At 45.5% G+C, this 19,581-nt stretch overlaps 1 protein-coding gene across 1 annotated transcript in view; it reads right to left on the bottom strand.

Moving 5' to 3' along the window:
- OBSCN (obscurin, cytoskeletal calmodulin and titin-interacting RhoGEF) overlaps nucleotides 1-19,581 on the bottom strand; it is a 212,106-nt gene that overhangs the window by 141,902 nt on the left and 50,623 nt on the right. The window contains exons 13-21 of the mRNA XM_068934092.1: nucleotides 18,764-19,039; nucleotides 16,609-16,884; nucleotides 15,507-15,782; nucleotides 13,994-14,260; nucleotides 13,240-13,509; nucleotides 12,756-13,019; nucleotides 2,906-3,172; nucleotides 2,077-2,189; nucleotides 1,160-1,313 (exon numbers count right to left, since the gene is read on the bottom strand). Of these exons, the coding sequence (XP_068790193.1) occupies nucleotides 1,160-1,313; nucleotides 2,077-2,189; nucleotides 2,906-3,172; nucleotides 12,756-13,019; nucleotides 13,240-13,509; nucleotides 13,994-14,260; nucleotides 15,507-15,782; nucleotides 16,609-16,884; nucleotides 18,764-19,039 (2,163 nt within the window). The remainder of the gene's footprint in view (nucleotides 1-1,159; nucleotides 1,314-2,076; nucleotides 2,190-2,905; nucleotides 3,173-12,755; nucleotides 13,020-13,239; nucleotides 13,510-13,993; nucleotides 14,261-15,506; nucleotides 15,783-16,608; nucleotides 16,885-18,763; nucleotides 19,040-19,581) is intronic.

Here is a 19,581-nt window from a genome sequence, read left to right as displayed (position 1 = left end):
AATCAAACATTCGCAGGGCAAGAACAGTGTGTTGGTTTCCTAGGAGGGAGCACGAATAGGCTGTCTGCTGCCCAGCCCACCTGCTGCCTGCACAGCCTCACGACAAGGTCACTGGGAGTCGAACCCAGAGGCAGTTAACTTTTGCGCGGAGGCTGAGCCCTTGGGAGCCCTTCTCTGCATGCTGCCCTCTCACACCTTCTCCTGTGTACTTGGATCGCATAGGGCCACAGGGACCTCAGCCACATGTTTTACAGCATGAGATGCTTTGCTTCAGAGTGCCTTCAGCTGGGTATAATCCCCTTCAACTCCACAGCCCTGCACTTATTTGTGTCAGAATTGATCCATCCTCTATTTGTTACTGTAAACCAGAGAGCATTCAAACAGCAGCCCATCCCAACCACAAAGTCAGGGAGAAAAGGGGACTTTAGCAGAGCAATGGAACAGGACAGGATATTCATGAAGGTGCTGTACTCAAGTGGCCACAGGAGGACAGCATCTAGTAAGGAATAAGACAGAGCTGGTCTGTATTCTCAGATGTCTCCCTGAAAGTAACTTCTCCCAGGGAATACCAGACCTATCCACTCAGTTAACGGCCTTCAGCACTAGCTTGTCTCTGGTGCTTCAGAGGCTAGTGAGAAAATCCATCTGGTGCCTAAACAGTTGCACAGTGCAGTACACAGAGGGGAAAAGTTGAGCACAAAGCAGAGATGCAATAAGAAATCATGACTCTTTCCTATTCCACCTTAGCTTTTACAACATAAGAAGTGGGGCAGATCTTGAGATTGTACTCAGAGCTTATCCAGTTCCTACTCAGGTGTGACAACAGCAGAAGCTAAACCAACCTGTGTGCATGTTAACCCTTGGATCCCTGCTTTGTGCCAGGCTGTCTGGTATTTGTTAACTTGCCAAACTAGAAACATGTTAAAACCAGAGAGTGGAAAACACTCATGAGAAATGTAAAACTAAGTTAGCGCTTCTTCCAAAAACATTCATCCAAGGATAAAATAAGCACGGGACAGCTCTGTCAATATTTTCCCACTAGGAAGAGAAAGTTACGCAGAATGAGTAATGGAGAAATGCACAAACTGCCCCTGAAGCATTTCTTGCTGTGAAGTCGAATATTGCATTAGGGGTCATTTCCTCGTTCAGTCAAACATACCATGAACCTCTAGGGTAGCTGATGTCTTGTCGTCAGCTGCTTCACATACGTATGTTCCTTGGTCTTCATATTCACACTTGTGAATAATAAGGCTTCTTTTAGTTCCCTGGGAAATAATCCCCACCTTTTTACTTTGCTGAAGCTGCTTCCCATCCTAGAAGGGAAAAGGTCAAACCAGACCACAATCAACTATTCTATGTCTGCATTGTGCAAAGCAAGTATTCAGACCTTTGCTTAATTCACCTGTCTCAAAGGACTTAGTGAGATTGTGCTCAGTGGAACTTCAGCATATGTCAAAATTTAAGTGTGGTGTAAATCCTTCATGAACTATAAATGGCTGGAGAACAAGCAAAAACTATTGGTTGATCTGAGATACCTGTCTGCAGGCTCACGGCACTGTACAGGGTTGGCAATTAGCCCCTTAAGACACCACTTTCAAGAAATGCTATTATCTCCACTTAAACAAAGAATCAACTGAGCTACAAGGAATGTACATGAAATGCTTGAGCTCATCTCCAGACGGTCAGGTGCAAAAGGAATCGAGGCTTTACCCTAAACCGTGTCCCCAACTTGCCTAGAAATCCTAGGTGAGAATTGCTAAGCCTGAAGTGAATCACAACACTGTGCTTCTGTTGACAGCAGTGCTCACATTCTGTGCAACAGCAGTTCAGGATTTCATTATAAATTCAAGAGAAGCTTAACTTTTAACTTGATAAATGCACCCAAAAAGCTCTGGTAAATAAATAACCCACAGAGAGATAAACTGGGTGAGTAAATGAATATAAGGACAAGAGAGCAACACTAAGAGCTGAAGAGCAAAGGCTCAGACCCAGGTCTCTTGGAAGCGAAATAAAAGGCTCTCATTGACTTCCACGGACATTAGAAGTGAAAATGTCACCGTCCATTAAGTGCTGTACCTTGAACCACTTAACATCCACATTGGGCCTGGACAGCTCACACTCAAATGTGACCTTGTCCTTCTGAGTTACACTGGTGTTTGACAAAGGCTTGCTGATTCTCACAGGCAATTCTGCAAAAAGAAGAGGAAGTCCAATTAATGGGGAAGTAGGTTTACTAGAAGCATCTGGCACAAGGAATAATAGCCTATCTTACATGCTTAATGCAAGTGAAAAAAACCAAAATCCTGTTGTTGTGAGTACATTATCGTTGGTTGTGCTGTTGATGATTACATTACAACCATCCAGCTGATATCAGAGGGATACATTATTGATGATGGTCCAATGCACGTGCAATTGCAAAGAAAGTCTGTTGCCCTCTTGAGAGCTCACTGTCTGGGACAGGAACAATCAAAAGGTTACCATTTGTGCTGTGCTGTTTTCATGATGTCTACATTGTATACACATGGATGGAACAGCAACACTATTCACTCAACATCTGTACTGTTACGTTAGTTACTAATGGATAGGTGAGGCCTCAGAAGGCACTTGAAGAAAGCATAGATAGAGCAGCCTCTTCCTGCAAGACAGGACCTTTATCTTTCCTTTTCTTAAATTCATTCAGTACTGAGAAAATTTTTACTGTTTCATAACAGATAATAGATTACAAACAACAGTAGGTACAACGCACAAAGGGAAATGTGGTTCTGTTGCAGAACACACTGATGTGCATAGCTTCAAAAACATCTCATAGTTACCCACTACTGCAGACATGTCCAAAGGGATTCCACTATGGCTAATGACCCATGTCCCACACCAATCAGAGCCTGAGACTTTGGAGACTGCATACCTGTCACAGTAAGCCTCCCAGATGAATGAATGCCATCTGCCTTAAAGGCGATGAGTCCTGCGTCTTCAAGGTTCACAGAAGAGAGAGTCAGTGAATGTTTCTTCCCCAAGACATCGATGTGGATATTTGGGGAAGGCTTCAGCCGAACACCATCTTTCTGCCAGGTTCCTTCCACATCCTCGTGCGACACTTCCACCTCAAAGGTGACAGTCCCTTTCTCGCAGACTTCGAGGGGCTGAAGACCTTTCACCAGCTTTATCTGTCTCACTGAAAAACAGTATAGACAAGTTGGAGATCTCACAGTGAAAGCTGGGGTAATTCTCCCCTTCCTTGCTGTGAAACAGCCTGACGACTTCCAAAATAGCTTCGTTCCGTTCCTCACAAAGGAGCACATCCCCCAATTAAAAATAGACTTCTGCAAAAAAGAAAATCTGTTCCTGACCATATTGCTACCGTGGTTGCTATTCTTAACTGGATGCTATCAGCTGGGACAAACAGGACAACTAAACAGAGCAAGGCTCTTTTTCTACTCAGTTCAACTCCATTCACTTACTGGCAATACTAGAAATAAGCTTTGAGGTTTATTTCTACACATATATACACAGAAGTAGAGACATTCCTGTGCTGGGTGAAGTGGTCAACAATAACTATCAGGATGAAATACTCTAAAATAAGTTAATCCTGCCATTATTTTCGTATTGCTACCAGGCTCCCTGTGCTGTACAAAGAGGGGAAAGTTATTGAACATACTTATTGTTGAGGCACGATTCAAGAGAAAGAAGAACATCACTAGAGATTAATAGAGAAGCACAAAGCAATGAACAATATTGTTCAGATCTTCACGTAGGATAAAATGAGAGAGGGAGGGAGAGAAGCAGCAAGGAGAGGCAAGAGCTTTTCTGAGGGAGAAAGCAGCTGAGTTTTAGGTGGATGTCACCTGTTCTCAGTAAAAGAAATTAAGTGTCCTATCAGCTAGTGAAACAGATTTAGTTTCACTAAAATCACTGGTTGGATTCACCCTTGATATAAATTAAGTTGCCACTTAAAATTTTTTTTTTAATCTCTACAAAGCCATGAAATACAAAAACTTTCAAATCTCCATGGGTCCGCCGGGAATATTCCAACCTTCCTAATGCGTGTTTAGCAAAAGTAATCCACAGACAAACCGTTCAGGCCTGGATCTGAACGCAAACACGATCGGGAGGTCAGCTGAGTGCTGCGCTGGGCCGTTTGGGTCTGGACCAAGTTCCCAGGCTGAGGAACCCCCAGTGACTTTGAGGCCCAAACCTGCCTCTGGCACCTGTCTCTGCGGTACATGGAGGGCAGAGGGCCATGGACTTTCCTCCAGAGGCTCCACAGCAGTGGTATGCTTAGGCTATGCCTTTAATAACAGACTGAACTGCACCCAGGAATGCCACCTGGCTTGGAATAACCCTTCCTAGTTACCTCACTCACCAAATTAAACACAGTGTACCTGTTACAGTCTAACCTTTCATCTCAGTTAATAGTTATTCCAACCTTTCAAAGCGTGAATGGGCTGAGGATCAAACTGCAGTTCTTCTGGAAAGTGATCTTCAAGAACATGGACTAAACAGCACAACAACTCCTAACTCAGTAAGTTACCTCCTAGGCATAGCCTCAGCTGGTATTGTATATAGGACTGAAAAAAAAAAAAAATCACTTTTGCAAAGGTCTTTCCTTCGTAAAGTAGCAGACAGTTGAGAATTTTTACCAGATTTAATAGACAATATTTCATGTCAAGAGATTTGAAATTTCATACCCATGTTCTCAGTACAATTTCTGCTATAATTAACTGACCTAATTATGCTTTTCCCTGCTGAATGTTTATAGGTATATCAGAGTATCTCATACTGGAGTAAATCAGCATAATTTCACATAATTATTCCTTATTTACCTTGCACTGTAAGCAGGCTCAAGCCAAATAGCATCAGTCCAGTTTGGTGTTTAAAAAAGGTCCTCTAAAATTAGGATTCTCAGCCTAAAGCCAAGCACCAAGTAATAGTAGCCCAGTTCCCCAGATTGTGAGCATTTAAAAAGCTTCTGCTGACCTCAATATAAGCTCTTCTGTATTCATGTAAAAGAAACAGGCCATGTGCTTAAATGCCAAAAAAAGGGAATATAATTTTAGACTCCTACTTTTTAGAGTTTGCTCGTGCTGTAAAGCACAGCAAGATCTCGAAGCCATCTCAGCTGGAGGACTTGGATGTAGAATGCACATGCTCTAAGGATATTCTTGCATAGGGCCACCTTTCCTGTTGCATCTTAACACTAAGGCTTGGATGATCACCCACAAAAAGAATCTCTTTAAAAGTTGCCCATTACAGTGGACTTCTTTGTCTCAGATATAAAATTAATTCTACAGGAATATTCCTTGCTGCAATGAGGTGTTCATGGTTCATCTCAGATCACCGTGAGTTTCAGTTACTGCACAATACAATCTTGGTAAATCAGTGGACCTACCTTTTATAGTGACACTAAGCATAAGTGATGAGAAAGCAGCTGGATGTCTGGGAAACAAAGACCCAGAATAATCTGGTAGCAAATTCCCCTCCCTCCCTCAGAGTAGGAAGTTTAAAAACCAGATTCAGATACACATTTATGCTTGCATGACTCATCTTATCCAACACAGTGTAAAACTCTGTTGGTAGCAATGAGGATTAACCTATTTCTTCCTGTATAAACACTGTTTCATCATTTTCATTTTCACACTTGGCTATAGCAACAGCCAGTGCCTACAAACAGAGAAACTGAGGCTACAACCAGTGGTGATGAAACACCCTGCTGGAAGGAAATTGAGTATCAACCCAGAGTTTGAAAAAATGCCTTGGGGTACAATGTATGAAAGAGGATGGAGTAACGCAATGTGAACGTGGAAGTGCTACACTTCTCTACCCGCTACAGTCCCAGTTCATCCCATTTACAGAATCACAGATTCACAGAATGGTTTAGGTTGGAAGGGACCACTGGAGATCATCTAGTCCAACCCTCCTGCTCAAGCAGGGTCCTCTAGAGCATATTTCCCAGGATCACATCCAGACGGCTTTTGAATATCTCCAGGGAAGGAGACTCCACCACCTCTCCGGGCAACCTGTGCCAGTGCTCTGTCACCCTCACAGGGAAGAAGTTTTTCCTCATGTTCAGATGGAACTTCCTGTGGTTCAGTTTCTGCCCGTTGCCTCTTGTCCTGTTGCTGGGCACCACGGAAAAGAGCCTCATCCTCTTGACACCCCCCCTTCAGATACTTGTACACGTTGATGAGATCACCTCTCAATCTTCTCTTCCCCAGGCTAAACAGGCCCAGCTCTCTCAACCTTTCTTCAGAGGAGAGGTGCTCCAGTCCCCTCACCATCTTTGTAGCCCTCTGCTGGACTCTCTCCAGGAGTGCCATGTCTCTCTTGGACTGGGGAGCCTAGAAGTGGACACACTACTCCAGGGGAGGCCTCACCAGGGCTGAGGAGAGGGGCAGGATCACCTCCCTCCACCTGCTGGCAACACTCTTCCCAATGCAGCCCAGGAGACCATTGGCCTTCTTGGCACAAGGGCACACTGCTGGCTCAGGGTCAACTTGTTGCCCACCAGGACTCCCAGGTCCTTCTCTGCAGAGCTGCTTTCCAGCAGGTGCCTGGGGTTCTTCCTCCCTAGGTGCAGGGCCCTGCACTTGCCTTTGTTGACCTTCAGGAGGTTCCTCTCCGCCCACCTCTCCAGCCTGTCCAGCTCCCTCGGAATGGCAGCACAGCCTTCTGCTGTGTCAGCCACTCCCCCCTAGTTTAGTATCATCAGCAAACTTGCTGAGGGTGCACTCTGTGCCTTCCTCCAGGTCACTGATGAATACATTGAACAAGACTGGACTCAGGACTGACCCCTGGGGGACACCGCTAGCCCCAGGCCTCCAACTAGACTCTGCACCACTGACCACAACCCTCTGAGCTCGGCCATCCAGCCAGTTCTCCATCCACCTCACTCTCCACTCATCCAACCCACACTTCCTGAGCTTGCCTGGGAGGATGGGATGGGAGACTATCAGAAGGCTATCAGATTGGTCAAGCACGATTTCCCTTTGGTGAGTCTGTGCTGACTGCTCCTGACCCCCTTCTTGTCCTCCCCGTGCTTGGAGATGACCTCCCGGATGAGCTGTTCCATGGCCTTTCCAGGGCTGGAGGGGAGGCTGACAGGCCTGTAGTTCCCTCAGTCCTCCTCCTTGCCCTTTTGGAAGACTGGGGTGACACTGGCTTTCTTCCAGTCCTCAGGCACCTCTCCTGTTCCCCAGGACCTTTCCAAGATGGTGGAGAGTGGCCTAGCAATAACATCCGCCCGCTCCCTCAGCACTCGTGGCTGCATCCCGTCAGGGCCCACGGATTTGTGGGTGTCAAGTTTGCCTAAATGATCTCTAACCCGATCCTCCTCGACCAAGAGCAAGTCTTCCTTTCTGCAGACTTTCTCTCTTGTCCCCAGGGTCCGGGTTTTCTGAGGGCTGGCCTTAGCAGTGAAGACTGAAGCAAGGGTGGCATTCAGCAGCTCTGCCTTCTCTATATTCTTTGTTACCAGGGCACCCGCCCCATTCACATTCTCCCTAGTCTTCCTTTTGCTGCTGATGTATTTCACAGAATCACAGAATCACAGAATCGTTTAGGTTGGAAGGGACCTCTGGAGATCATCTAGTCCAACCTCCCTGCTCAAGCAGGGTCACCTAGAGCATATTGCCCAGGATCACATCCAGACGGCTTTTGAATATCTCCAGGGAAGGAGACTCCACCACCTCTCTGGGCAACCTGTTCCAATGCTCTGTCACCCTCACAGGGAAGAAGTTTTTCCTCATGTTCAGATGGAACTTCCTGCGGTTCAGTTTCTGCCCGTTGCCTCTTGTCCTGTTGCTGGGCACCACGGAGAAGAGCCTCATCCTCTTGACACCCCCCCTTCAGATACTTGTACAGGTTGATGAGATCCCCTCTCAATCTTCTCTTCTCCAGGCTGAACAGGCCCAGCTCTTGCAGTCTTTCTTCATAGGAGAGATGCTCCAGCCCTCTAATCATCTTGGTAGCCCTCCGCTGGACTCTCTCCAGTAGTGCCATGTCTCTCTTGGACTGGGGAGCCCAGAACTGGACACACTACTCCAGGGGAGGCCTCACCAGGGCTGAATAGAGGGGCAGGATCACCTCCCTCGACCTGCTGGCAACACTCTGCCTAATGCACCCTAGGATCCCATTGGCCTTCTTGGCCACAAAGGCACACTGCTGGCTCATGTTTAACTTGTTGTCCACCAGCACTCCCAGGTCCTTCTCGGCAGAGCTACTTTCCAACAGGTCAACCCCCAGCCTGTACTGGTGCATGGGATTATTCCTCCCTAGGTGCAGGGCCCTGCACTTGCCTTTGTTGACCTTCAGGAGGTTCCTCTCCGCCCACCTCTCCAGCCTGTCCAGGTCCCTCTGAAGGGCAGCACAGTCTTCTGGTGTGTTAGCCTCTCCCCCCAGTTTAGTATCATCAGCAAACTTGCTGAGGGTGCACTCTGTGCCTTCCTCCAGGTCATTGATGAATATATTGAGCAAGACTGGACCCAGGACTGACCCCTGCGGGACACCACTAGCCACAGGCCTCCAACTAGACTCTGCACCATTCACCACAACCCTCTGAGCTCGGCCATCCAGCCAGTTCTCAAGCCACCTCACCGTCCACTCATCTAGCCCACACTTCCTGAGCTTGCCTGTGAGGATGTTATGGGAGACAGTGTCAAAAGCCTTGCTGAAGTCCAGAAAGACAACATCCACTGCTCTGCCCTCATCTACCCAGCCAGTCATTCTGTCATAGAAGGCTATCAGATTGGTCAAGCATGATTTCCCTTTGGTGAATCTATGCTGACTACTCCTGATCACCTTCTTGTCCTCCAGATGCTTAGTGATGACCTCCAGGATGAGCTGTTCCATCACCTTTCCCAGGATGGAGGTGAGGCTGACAGGCCTGTAGTTTCCTGGCTCCTCCTTCTTGCCCTTTTTGAAGACTGGCGTGACATTGGCTTTCTTCCAGTCCTCAGGCACCTCTCCTGATCTCCAGGACCTTTCAAAGATGATGGAGAGTGGCCTAGCGATAACATCCGCCAGCTCCCTCAGCACTCGTGGGTGCATCCCATCGGGGCCCATGGATTTGTGGATGTCAAGTTTGGACAAAAGATCTCTAACCTGATCCTCCTCCACCAAGGGAGAGTCTTCCTTTCTCCAGCCTTCCTCTCTTTTCTCCAAGGTCTGGAATTCCTCAGGACTGGCCTTAGCAGTGAAGACAGAAGCAAAGAAGGCATTCAATAACTCTGCCTTCTCTGTATCCTTTGTCACCAGGGCACCCGCCCCTTTCAGCAGCGGGCCCACGTTTTCCCTAGTCTTCCTTTTGCTATTGATGAATTTAAGAAGGTCTTCTTGTTGTCCTTGACATCCCTTGCCAGATTTAATTCCAACTGGGCCTTAGCCTTCCTTGTCGCATCCCTGCACGCTCTGACAATGTCCCTGTATTCCTCCCAAGTGGCCTGTCCCCTTTGCCACATTCTGTACACTTCCTTCTTCTGCTGGAGTTTGGCCAGGAGTTCCTTGCTCATCCATGCAGGTCTCCTGCCCGCTTTGCTCGACTTCTTCCTCAGAGGGATGCACTGATCCTGAGCCTGGAGGAAGTGACGCTTGAATATTAACCAGCTCTCTTGGACCCCTCTTCCTTCTAGGGCCCTACCCCGTGAGATTCCCCTAAGTAGGTCCCTGAAGAGGCCAAAGTCAGCTCTCCTGAAGTCCAGGGTTGCAATCCTACTCATTGCCCTGCTCCCTCCTCGCAGGATCCTGAACTCCACCATCTCATGGTCACTGCAGCCAAGGCTGCCCCCAACCTTCACATCTCCAACTAGACCTTCTTTGTTCGTTAGTACAACGTCTAGCATTGCACCTCTCCTCGTTGGCGTCTCCACCACCTGTGTGAAGAAATTATCATCAATGCTTTGCAGGAACCTCTTTGACTGTTTGTGCCTAGCTGTGCTGTCTTCCCAACAGATGTCAGGGTGGTTGAAGTCTCCCATGAGAACCAGGGCCTGTGATCGTGAGGCTTCTTCCAGCTCTCTGTAGAAGGCCTCATCGATGACTTCCTCCTGATCAGGTGGCCTGTAGTAAACCCCCACAACAGTGTCAAAGAAGTCCTTCTTGTTGTCCTTGACATCCCTTGCCAGATTGAATTCCAAATGGCCCCTGGCCTTCCTTGTTGCATCCCTGCACACTCTGACAGTGTCCCTATACTACTCCCAAGTGGCCTGTCCCCTTTTCCACATTCTGCATGCTTCCTTCTTCTGTTGGAGTTTTGTCAGGAGTTCCTTGCTCATCCATGCAGGTCTCCTGCTCACTTTGCTGGACTTCTTACTCAGAGGGATGCACCCATCTTGAGCCTGGAAGAGGTGATGCTTGAATATTAACCAGCTCTCCTGGACCTCCTCTTCCTTCTAGGGCCCTACCCTACGAGATTCCTCCAAGTAGGTCCCTGAAGAGGCCAAAGTTAGCTCTCCTGAAGTCCAGGGTTGCGATCCTACTTATTGCCCTGCTTCCTCCTCACAGGATCCTGCACTCCACCATCTCATGGTCACTGCAGCCAAGGCTGCCCCCAACCTTCACATCTCCAACTAGACCTTCTTTTTTTGTTAGCACAAGGTTTAGCAGCACACCTCTCCTTGTTGCCGTCTCCAGCACCTGTGTGAAGAAATTATCATCAATCCTCTGCAGGAACCTCCTTGAACTGCCTAGAACTGTGCATCTAAGTGTGCCTAATTTAGTGCATCTAAGATTTAAAACACCCTCTGGAGGTCCCTTTTTTCTCTCTTTTGGCTACCAAAGGACCTGGAAGTGATGTGCTTTATTTAGACTGCATAAATCCAAGCCTAATCTACTAGTTGCTAGTCACTGTTAGTGCCTGCTTTTTTTTTTTTCTTTCCATAGCTACTTTGTTTCAAAAAAAGGTGTGTAATTGCCACTAGAACTAATAACTACCCCATATCTAGATGCTAAAGCAGAGGTTTTTGACAGCTGTCAGCCGAGAAGATTTTGAAGATGAAGCTGTCTTAACAGTGCATGAAAGCAGTTAGACAGAGCCTGCTCTCTATTAGACAGTTTGTCACCAATTTTTGATAACTTTGACTGTCAGTCTGCTGTCAGGCAAACAATCCCAGACGTCATCCCACTCTTCCAGCTTCCCCTGCGCACCAGGGGCGTAACAAAAACACATCTGTACTCGCAGAGAGACTAAGGTGGATTAACTTGAGGAATGACACAAAATCGCAGTTGTCCTGGAGAAAAACTAGCTTTTAGCTATAGGGCACACACAGCTGCACAGAATGAGGAAACAAAGGACAATGGCAAAGATTCCAGCCTCACAAGAGTCCATGGGACTCCTGCCAATCATTTCACCGTGTCCAACCTATTTGCAAGCTTAGGCCTTTCCAGTCAGAAAGAGAAAAGGCACAGAGGGGTAGGGAGAGGCACCGGTGATGTTTTTCCTGATAATGTTGTTAATGATATACACAAAGTCTTGCAGCAGGAGTTAAACTTAAGCAGTCAGTATGCATAAGAAATATTACAGATCGGGACCATAAGGCTATTCTGCAGCTAAGCAGATTAGAGATGAGTTATAAGAGTTTGTTTACTTTGCAGAAGTTTCTGTTTATATTTTCCTGGGTTCAGACTCCTATTCTTCTGGGTCTAACTAAGTCCAAAACAACAAAAAGAAGTCTGAATAACCCAAATCCAAAAATTCCCCATTATTTCAGTGTAAAGTCACAATTACTCAAAACTCTACCTGTTTTAAACTTGCCCTAAACTTCCATGCACTGATGAAGTTTTAAAACAAAGATCTGAATCAATGCATCAAATCAGTTTGCTCATCTTATGTAAAAGCATGTATTCACATCATCATATAATCACCAAAACATAAGGCTGGAAAGACCTAGAAAGGTCATCTAGCCCTTCTCCCCTGCTCTAGGACATCCTCAGCTCTTTATGTAATTCCAGACAGATATTTCACGAACCATTCCTTAAACTCATGATGGAGGCTCCAAAACCTTTTCAGATGATTCTGTTCAGTCATCCAACCACTAGAAAGCTTTTTTATTGTATAACCTGGATCTTTCCCATCGCAATCAAAGCCCGTTATTTCATGTCCTTATTTCTGCATGGAGAACAGATTGTTCCCTTCCACTTCACAACAGCCTTTTACGTACCTGAAATCTGTTATCAGGTCCTTCCTTACCTATTATTTATGACTTATACAGCACCAATTGGTGGTAGGGACTTTAAAGACAAAATTAGACAGCTCTTAAGTGCTTAAATCCTGTCTTCATTTATCTTGTAACAATCATGACAAAAGGATGTAGGAAAGAGGATAAAAGGGCAGAGCTACAGCCAAGAGACCATTAGTTTAGTTGAAAGGGCAGCACTCATGGATAGAAGATTGCTCTTGTAGTTTTTCTAACCCTGACTGAACATAACCAGACATTCTGAAAGAGGCACTTTACAGAGAAGAATTAGGGCAATAGATGGCTGAATAGCTTGCTAAAAGCCCTAAGATGGAGAAAATAGAGTCAACCAGGGAGAGAGAAATCGCAGGGGAGGGAAAAGAATGACCTAAGAGGCTTAATAGTCAACACCATGACTGAAAGCTGGTGGAATGAGATGGAGGCAACAGAAAACAGTCAGTTGGTCTTTGTGTACTGCCCTTGCCTCCATCTTCTCTCAGTGCTTTGACTGGTAATTGTTATGGAAGAGACCAGAATCCATCTCCAAACCCTGTCCAGGGGACTTACAGAATGGGAGACCATTCAACTTACTTTCCACATTAATCTTGGCTTGGGTCTTGTCATCAGGACTCTCACAGCAGTAGAAGCCCCTTTCTGCAAAGGAGATGTCCTTAACCACCAGCATATGCTTCGTTCCCTCAGCTTTGATCTCTATTTTTTCACTGGGCTTCAACACAATTTTGTTCCTCATCCACTTCACCTCTGCAGGCTTGGTCAGCTCCACCTCCAGGGTAACTGTGTCCCTCTCTTCAACTGTTCTGGGCTCCAGTTTCTTCTTGAATGAGACCGAGGCCTCTGCCAAAAGACAAAAGATATTAGCGAAAATGTGGAGGATCCAGAAAATGGACTACCAACAGTAATTAAAGTGGTGGCCCATGCATTCTGGGCATCTTTATTTAATAAACTGAAAGCAGCAGTCCCCTACTGCTAATATAATTCATGAAGGGGAAGGCCATATAAAACAGAGACCATAGCATCAGTGACAGCCTGTCAGAGGGGCATTATTGTCTCTTACCTCGGACCTTGAGATTGGCTCTGCTTTCTACACCCTCAGCATTGGCAGAGATTTCAGCTGCATCTTCCACCGTCAGATCAGTGATTGTGAGGCTGTGGTTGCTGTCTTTCTGCAAGATCACATACTTCTTGCTAGCTTCAATCTTGACACCATTCCTGTGCCATGTAACCACAGCATCACTGGGAGAGACGGTACACTTGAACACAGCCTCTTTTCCTTCCTCAGAGACCACGCTATTGAGATTTGCAATGAATTTCACCACTCTGGGTGCTGATGGAAAGGAAGAAAACACTTAGGAGCACATCTTTGAGACATGGTGTGAATGCCTTTAAAAAGCAGGCAGACTCAATGATTTTATCAAAAGGATCAATATATATTATTTAGAGTAAGTGATCAAAACAATGGGTCAACACTTCTGCTATCTCTCACCTAAGTTTTATATATAAAGGTGCCTGAAGAAAGAGGTAAACATAGAAGAAAAAAATCCTGGCTTAAATTTAAGATCCTCAATTTCAGCCTCAGATGCAATGTCAAGGTCAATTTGCCCACATACCAAGAGACCTGACCTCAACAGGTCTCAAGATCATCTTGATCTTCAAAAATAAAGGTTTCACTGACATTCAAAGAGGAAGTAGAGTTTCATACTTCATTGTTCATGACAGGAGACAGCAAAAACACTTTGCAGGGTTTTAACAGCTGAGGAAGAAAGACAAGTATCCCTTCACATTTTCACTATTCAGTTTTAGAGACATACCTTTGGGGGTGATCATAATGCTGCTCTTGTCATCTCTGGACTCACAGGAATATTCTCCTTCATCCTCTGCCCGGATCCCTGTTATTGTCAAGGTTCGTTTTACCCCCTCCTCATTAATCTGGAAACGCTTGCTGGGCTTGATCTCAACTCCATTCCTGCGCCATACCACCTTGCCTTTGGCATGGCTCACATCACAGGTCAGAGAAACACTGCCTCCAAGCTCGGCATTAACAGCTTCCAGTTTTTTGGCAAACTTTACTGGGATTTCTGAGATACAGAAGAGGGAAAAATGATGAAAAAGGAAAAGATGAGAAATGTGTTCTAGCTGACTTAAAAAAACAGATGGATTTGGGAATCGGGGAGACAGACACAAACCAGAGATTTGGAAACTTAGGGAGATTCCTCTGACATGGAATTTTGTTATTATCAATACTACTCTGTAAAGCAAGAACAGTACCTTAAACAGGCTTGGGTTTTGCCTTCCTTTCTTTCTAATCTTCTACCAAATGAGATCATCTGTACTTTCACATCAGAGCGAGCTTGACTAGATATAAAAATATGCAGAGGCATAAGCCCCATACACCTTTGTCTCTGGTGTCCCTGGAGACACAGACAGTGCAGTCAGATGAATCCAGGGTGTGACTCATCTCATCCTGAAGTAGATGTTTCAATAGGTCATGTGAATTGTGGCCTGCTAGCAATCATTCCTCTCCACTGACTCCAAAGGGAGCTGAGGGGGTGCACCTCAGCTGTAGATGTTTGAGAAAAAAGCAGATGAACCCTATCTTGCGTGTCTCACTGCCATTGCACTGCACACACCTTTCTATCTTTGGCTGGACTCATGATGCTCTGCTGTTGGGAACAGTAAAGGGACATGGCATTATCACCTGGGGGCAGATACTGCAGCAGTGGGCCCAAGGGGCTGAATTAGCCCTTTGATCCTGGACATCACCCCTCTCATCTCCCTCTGAGGACCAGCTGTACTCCATCCTTCTGATGAGACTATTAATTTATAGCCTTAGCCTTGACAAGGGAGCAGCATCCCTGTGCACTGTCCCAGGAACAGAGGAGACAGTTCAGGCCCTGCTTCCCCCATGGGACTAACTCACAAACCTGATCCTCACACTACATCCTCTACATCCTCCTCATCGGCTTTGTCATGCTGGTGAGCAGAGCAGGCAAGAGCTAAGGCTCTGCCTCCTCCCCAGCCACTGGGCTAGGAGGTGATAGGAACGGTGCGATGACTGTGGCGACCAAACAAAAGGAAATGCACCCGTCGGAGGCCTTCTTGTTCCCTCAAGTTAAAATCCAGCACAGGACATAAACCGAGTCTTTGGAAGCACGAGGAGCTTTGCTAACCCATGGAAGGGGAGCCATAGTAGCACCAACAGCAATTCAAGCCTTGAGCCTGGAACAGTTTTAGAGGGAGTTTAGACTCCTTCATCTCCACCCTCCTGCAAGGGAAACGGAGCTGTTAGGCAGGGACATGACCTGTGGGCTGCTCCCTGCTCACCTTTCACCTGCACTTGGAATTCCTGCTTGTCACTCTTTGTGCAGCAGGTGTACACAGCAGTGTCCGTGCTCTCAGACAGGTTCACTGTCAGAGTCCGGGAAGCCCCCTCGCTCCTGATCTCATACTTCTTGCTCGCCTTGATTTCCATTCCATCCTTCAGCCACTTGACCGGAGCAGTTTCAGGCGTTACTGAAGTAGTCAGAGTGATGCTTTCATGTTCTTGAACAATGAGGGGCTCCTTCTGGACAACCTTGTTTTCAAATTTAGCCTCTGGTTCTAGGAAATACATTAAAAAGGACAAACTAATAGCTTCATTTTGAGGTTTTAACATAGCAATTTTAAATTATTGTCTCTTCTCACAATAGGGTTCCAGTTCATAGCATAATCTGTAATAACCCAGGAAATATGGATGAATACTTGTGACTGGCATGATCTTTTGCTGAGTGGGAAGAAAGAAAATAATCTCTCTGGTAACTCAGAGCTTCTGCTTATCAGAGGAGCAAGGAAAAGGAAATGGAAATATACATTTTATCTGCCACTCCCAAAATGTTTGCTTCTTAATGGAAAAATTACCTACATAATTCTTTCCTCTCCCATTTTTAGGATTCTAGATCTAATTAAGAAGAATTATTAATACGCTTATCCTGAACTTACAGCCATTTCTCTTATCTGTTTGCTTTACTCCCAGTTTCCTCTACCTGGTACAACGCTTTGCCCCAGAACAGGGCAGTTCTGTGACACACACAGCGGCCATCTAGTTTTTCTTAGTGGCCTTTTCCCATAGGTCTGTCTCTGTGTTTCAAAACTTCCCACTTCCAGCTCATTTTCAGCTACCCATCACTGGAAAAGGTGGTATGGTAAGGTATGTGAAGGAGATGATAAACAAAAAAACCATATAGCTTTCCATTAGTCAAAAAGTCTTCAAGTAGTTTCTCCTCATCAACATTGCTAGATTCAAAAGGCCAAATTAATGGGCAATGTGGTTCATTGATGTTGCTCCAGGGGACATCGTAGCTGCACCGCAGCCACTAGGTACAGAATAACCACTATTCATCTTAGCCACCCAGCAAAGCTATATAGAGCCCCCAAAGTGAAAACTCACCAGTAGGTTCAATCTTGAAGGTCAGCTTCTGGCCTGCAGCCTCACAGATGTATTCTCCAGCATCTTTCTTCTCCAGCTGCTCTACAACCAGACGACGGGTTTTGCCCACAGTCTCTATTTTGAATTTTCTGGAGGAAATGAGCAATTTTCCATCCTTGTACCATTTCACTTCCATTGTGTCCTGTGCTACCTCACAACTGAGGGTGGCATTTTCTGTCAGGACAGCACGCACCTCTTTCTGGACCTTCTCCTGGTTTATAAATGCAGGTTTTGGCTCTGAGTGCAGAAAAAAGAGAGAATATTTGACAGAGGGGTTAAAGAGACCATCTTACACATCTGTGTGCACAGGCTTGGAAAACATTTAGGTTACCACTGATGTCAAGACCAAATGTTTTCACTGTGCAATATCTACCTTTCTGCATGAGCAAACTGCAGTGTGGAAATTAGGGAAGTAAGAGCCCAGGAAGGGAAAGGACCAAGAAGCTCCTTGATATTAGTCCCATGATTGCAAGCATGCAAAAAATGTCAAATACAGAAACCTTCACAGATTATCTTTCCTGCACATCACCAAACCCTCTAAAATATCTTTTGATTAACACCTACAGTGAATTATCAAGGATATAACTACAACATGTAATAGCAGAAATGATGGGTCTCCTGGTTCAGTTTTCCATCTTAACCCAACACACTACTGTCAGCTTCTGGAACACTCTTTATGGTCTCTTCCACTGTCATAAACGTGACTGTCAAAACAACAAAGGACTACAATTTCCCTATAGCAGTCAGTTAGCCCAGGATTGTGGTGACAAGGTACTCATGCATGGTACTCAACACTCCCATCGACATCACATGCTTAAAATAGCTTGGGAACCTCCTGAATCCACTTTTAAAAGACCAAGTGCTAGGAATCTTTCAGGACAAAGGGGCATTTAGCATGCAGCGGGAGTATTACAAGCATCTCAGAAGGTTATGACCTCAAATATCCAATAGCATGAGTTCAAAAAAGTGTTGCATTTTCAATTCATCTCTATAAATTCTGCTGCGAAAATTGCAAGGGACAGAACATATTTCAGCCTCTCAGTTTTTAGAATCAGGAGTGGAAATCTAACAAGAAAAGGATTTTTGAATGATTCTTTCTTTTCAGGATTGAAATACTATAACAGAAAAGCACATGAGCAAGTACTTCCGTGTTTTCCAGAAAATATGACTCTGAGGGAAACTTTGTTGTGATAACTAGAGCCTTTACAGCCTGACACAGAAGAAACAGCTGAAACAAATGCAGAAGAAAAACCCTATTTCATTGCTATCTAACTAGCCACCTTTTTTTCTAACAGTCTGGGCTAGTTTTCATTTCATCTGTACTTTTTTTACCAATTACCACTCATCAAGTCTCAGCAATTCCTCTCAACAGAACTGGTTTCAGGCTCACCACTGCCAGTCCAGCACTGTGCTTGGAATTGCCTGATGTCTGGAACAGCCCAGGTCAGTACCTTCATCAGTACTTCATCAGTGTCTTTCCAAATTTCTTCTGAAAATTCTGGAAAAGTCTTTATTCCTCATACTGATGGTTCTTAATTTATTCCTATACTTCTGGCCTGGCAAAGCCAATCCTTTGTTCCTTGTGTTTAATTTACAGATAGTCTATTTTACTTGTAGTTCCAGTACTCAGTCCTATCACGTCTCACACAACAAGTATCAGACTCACTTATCTGATTGTGACTTCCGACTCAAAGGCATTGTAAACGGGACAACATGCTACCAGGAGGAGCTCATGGTGTTCCTCCCATGACATGCTACATGCAAAATTCACACTCCTGTCACATTTCACATGCTTGTGTACACCAAGAGATTCAGTGCACAAGAACCACCCTTTGGGATCCCACGAATGGGAAAAATCTGAACAAGATGCTATTATTTTTATTATATTCATTTCTGCAATTATTACTATACAGACTAGTTAATAACATGATAAGCCTTTGTGACATGTTAAGACCAATTATTACAGTGTATACCAGACCCAGCACACAGCAAATCAGATAAACTTTACAGGCTGCAATAGAGCCCAGACTATTGCAACTGAGTCAACATGCACTATGGAATCACAGTGATTACTTGATAATCCTCTACCGAAATTTTAAAAGAGCATCAGGCTTACCTGTGACGTCAACCTTGAAGGTCAGCTTCTGGCCAGCAGCCTCGCAGGTGTACTCGCCAGCATCTTTCTTTTCCACCTGACCCACCACCAGCCGCCGCGATCTGCCCTCTGACTCCACCTTGAACTTCTTGCTCGAGGTGATCAGCTTCCCCTCCTTGTACCATTTCACCTCGGTCTTCTCCTGGGCCACCTCGCAGCTCAGCGTGGCGTTCTCTTTGAGGGCTGCCTGCACCTCCTTCTGCACCTTGTCCTTGTTTGTAAAGACATCTTCGGGCTCTGAAAAGGGAGATGAATTCAAAGTGCATCCTTGATCTAAAGCTTCCTAAACCCTGTATCATGGCTTACAAGGGAACACTGGAAACCACCTCTCCGACTTGACAGTACGCATCTAGAGCTTTTGGGAGAACATGTGCATTGTGATTTCTTTCTTTTTTTTTTAAAGAATCTTTTACTTACTTTGTCATTAATCAGGCAAAAAATTAATAATATTTATGTCAGCAACCTAGGATATCGGATGGATGGTTCACAGTAGCACTATATGGCGGGCCCCAGCTAAGGCAAGATTCCTTTTGGTTTAAGATGAAGACAAGGATTTTAATTCTTAGCGGCAGGAACTGCCTCCTGCTGTGTCAGAGCCTCATATCTTTGATTTCCTGTGTTCCAGATAGCTGTCTCTGCTGCCTCTACTGTCCCACGGGCTCGCCATTAGGTCACTTCATACAGTACTTAGGGCACTAGAGCAAGACTTAAATGTTCAAGGCTGTGTCATTATCTCCTGTGTGACCTTGAGAAAACCCCAGCCCATCTCACATCCTTGC

The sequence above is a fragment of the Struthio camelus genome, chromosome 2 (assembly GCF_040807025.1).
Source record: "Struthio camelus isolate bStrCam1 chromosome 2, bStrCam1.hap1, whole genome shotgun sequence".
NCBI lineage: Eukaryota > Metazoa > Chordata > Aves > Struthioniformes > Struthionidae > Struthio > Struthio camelus.
The sequence above is the reverse complement of the archived record's forward strand: the minus strand, read 5'-3'. Positions and strand labels throughout refer to the sequence as shown.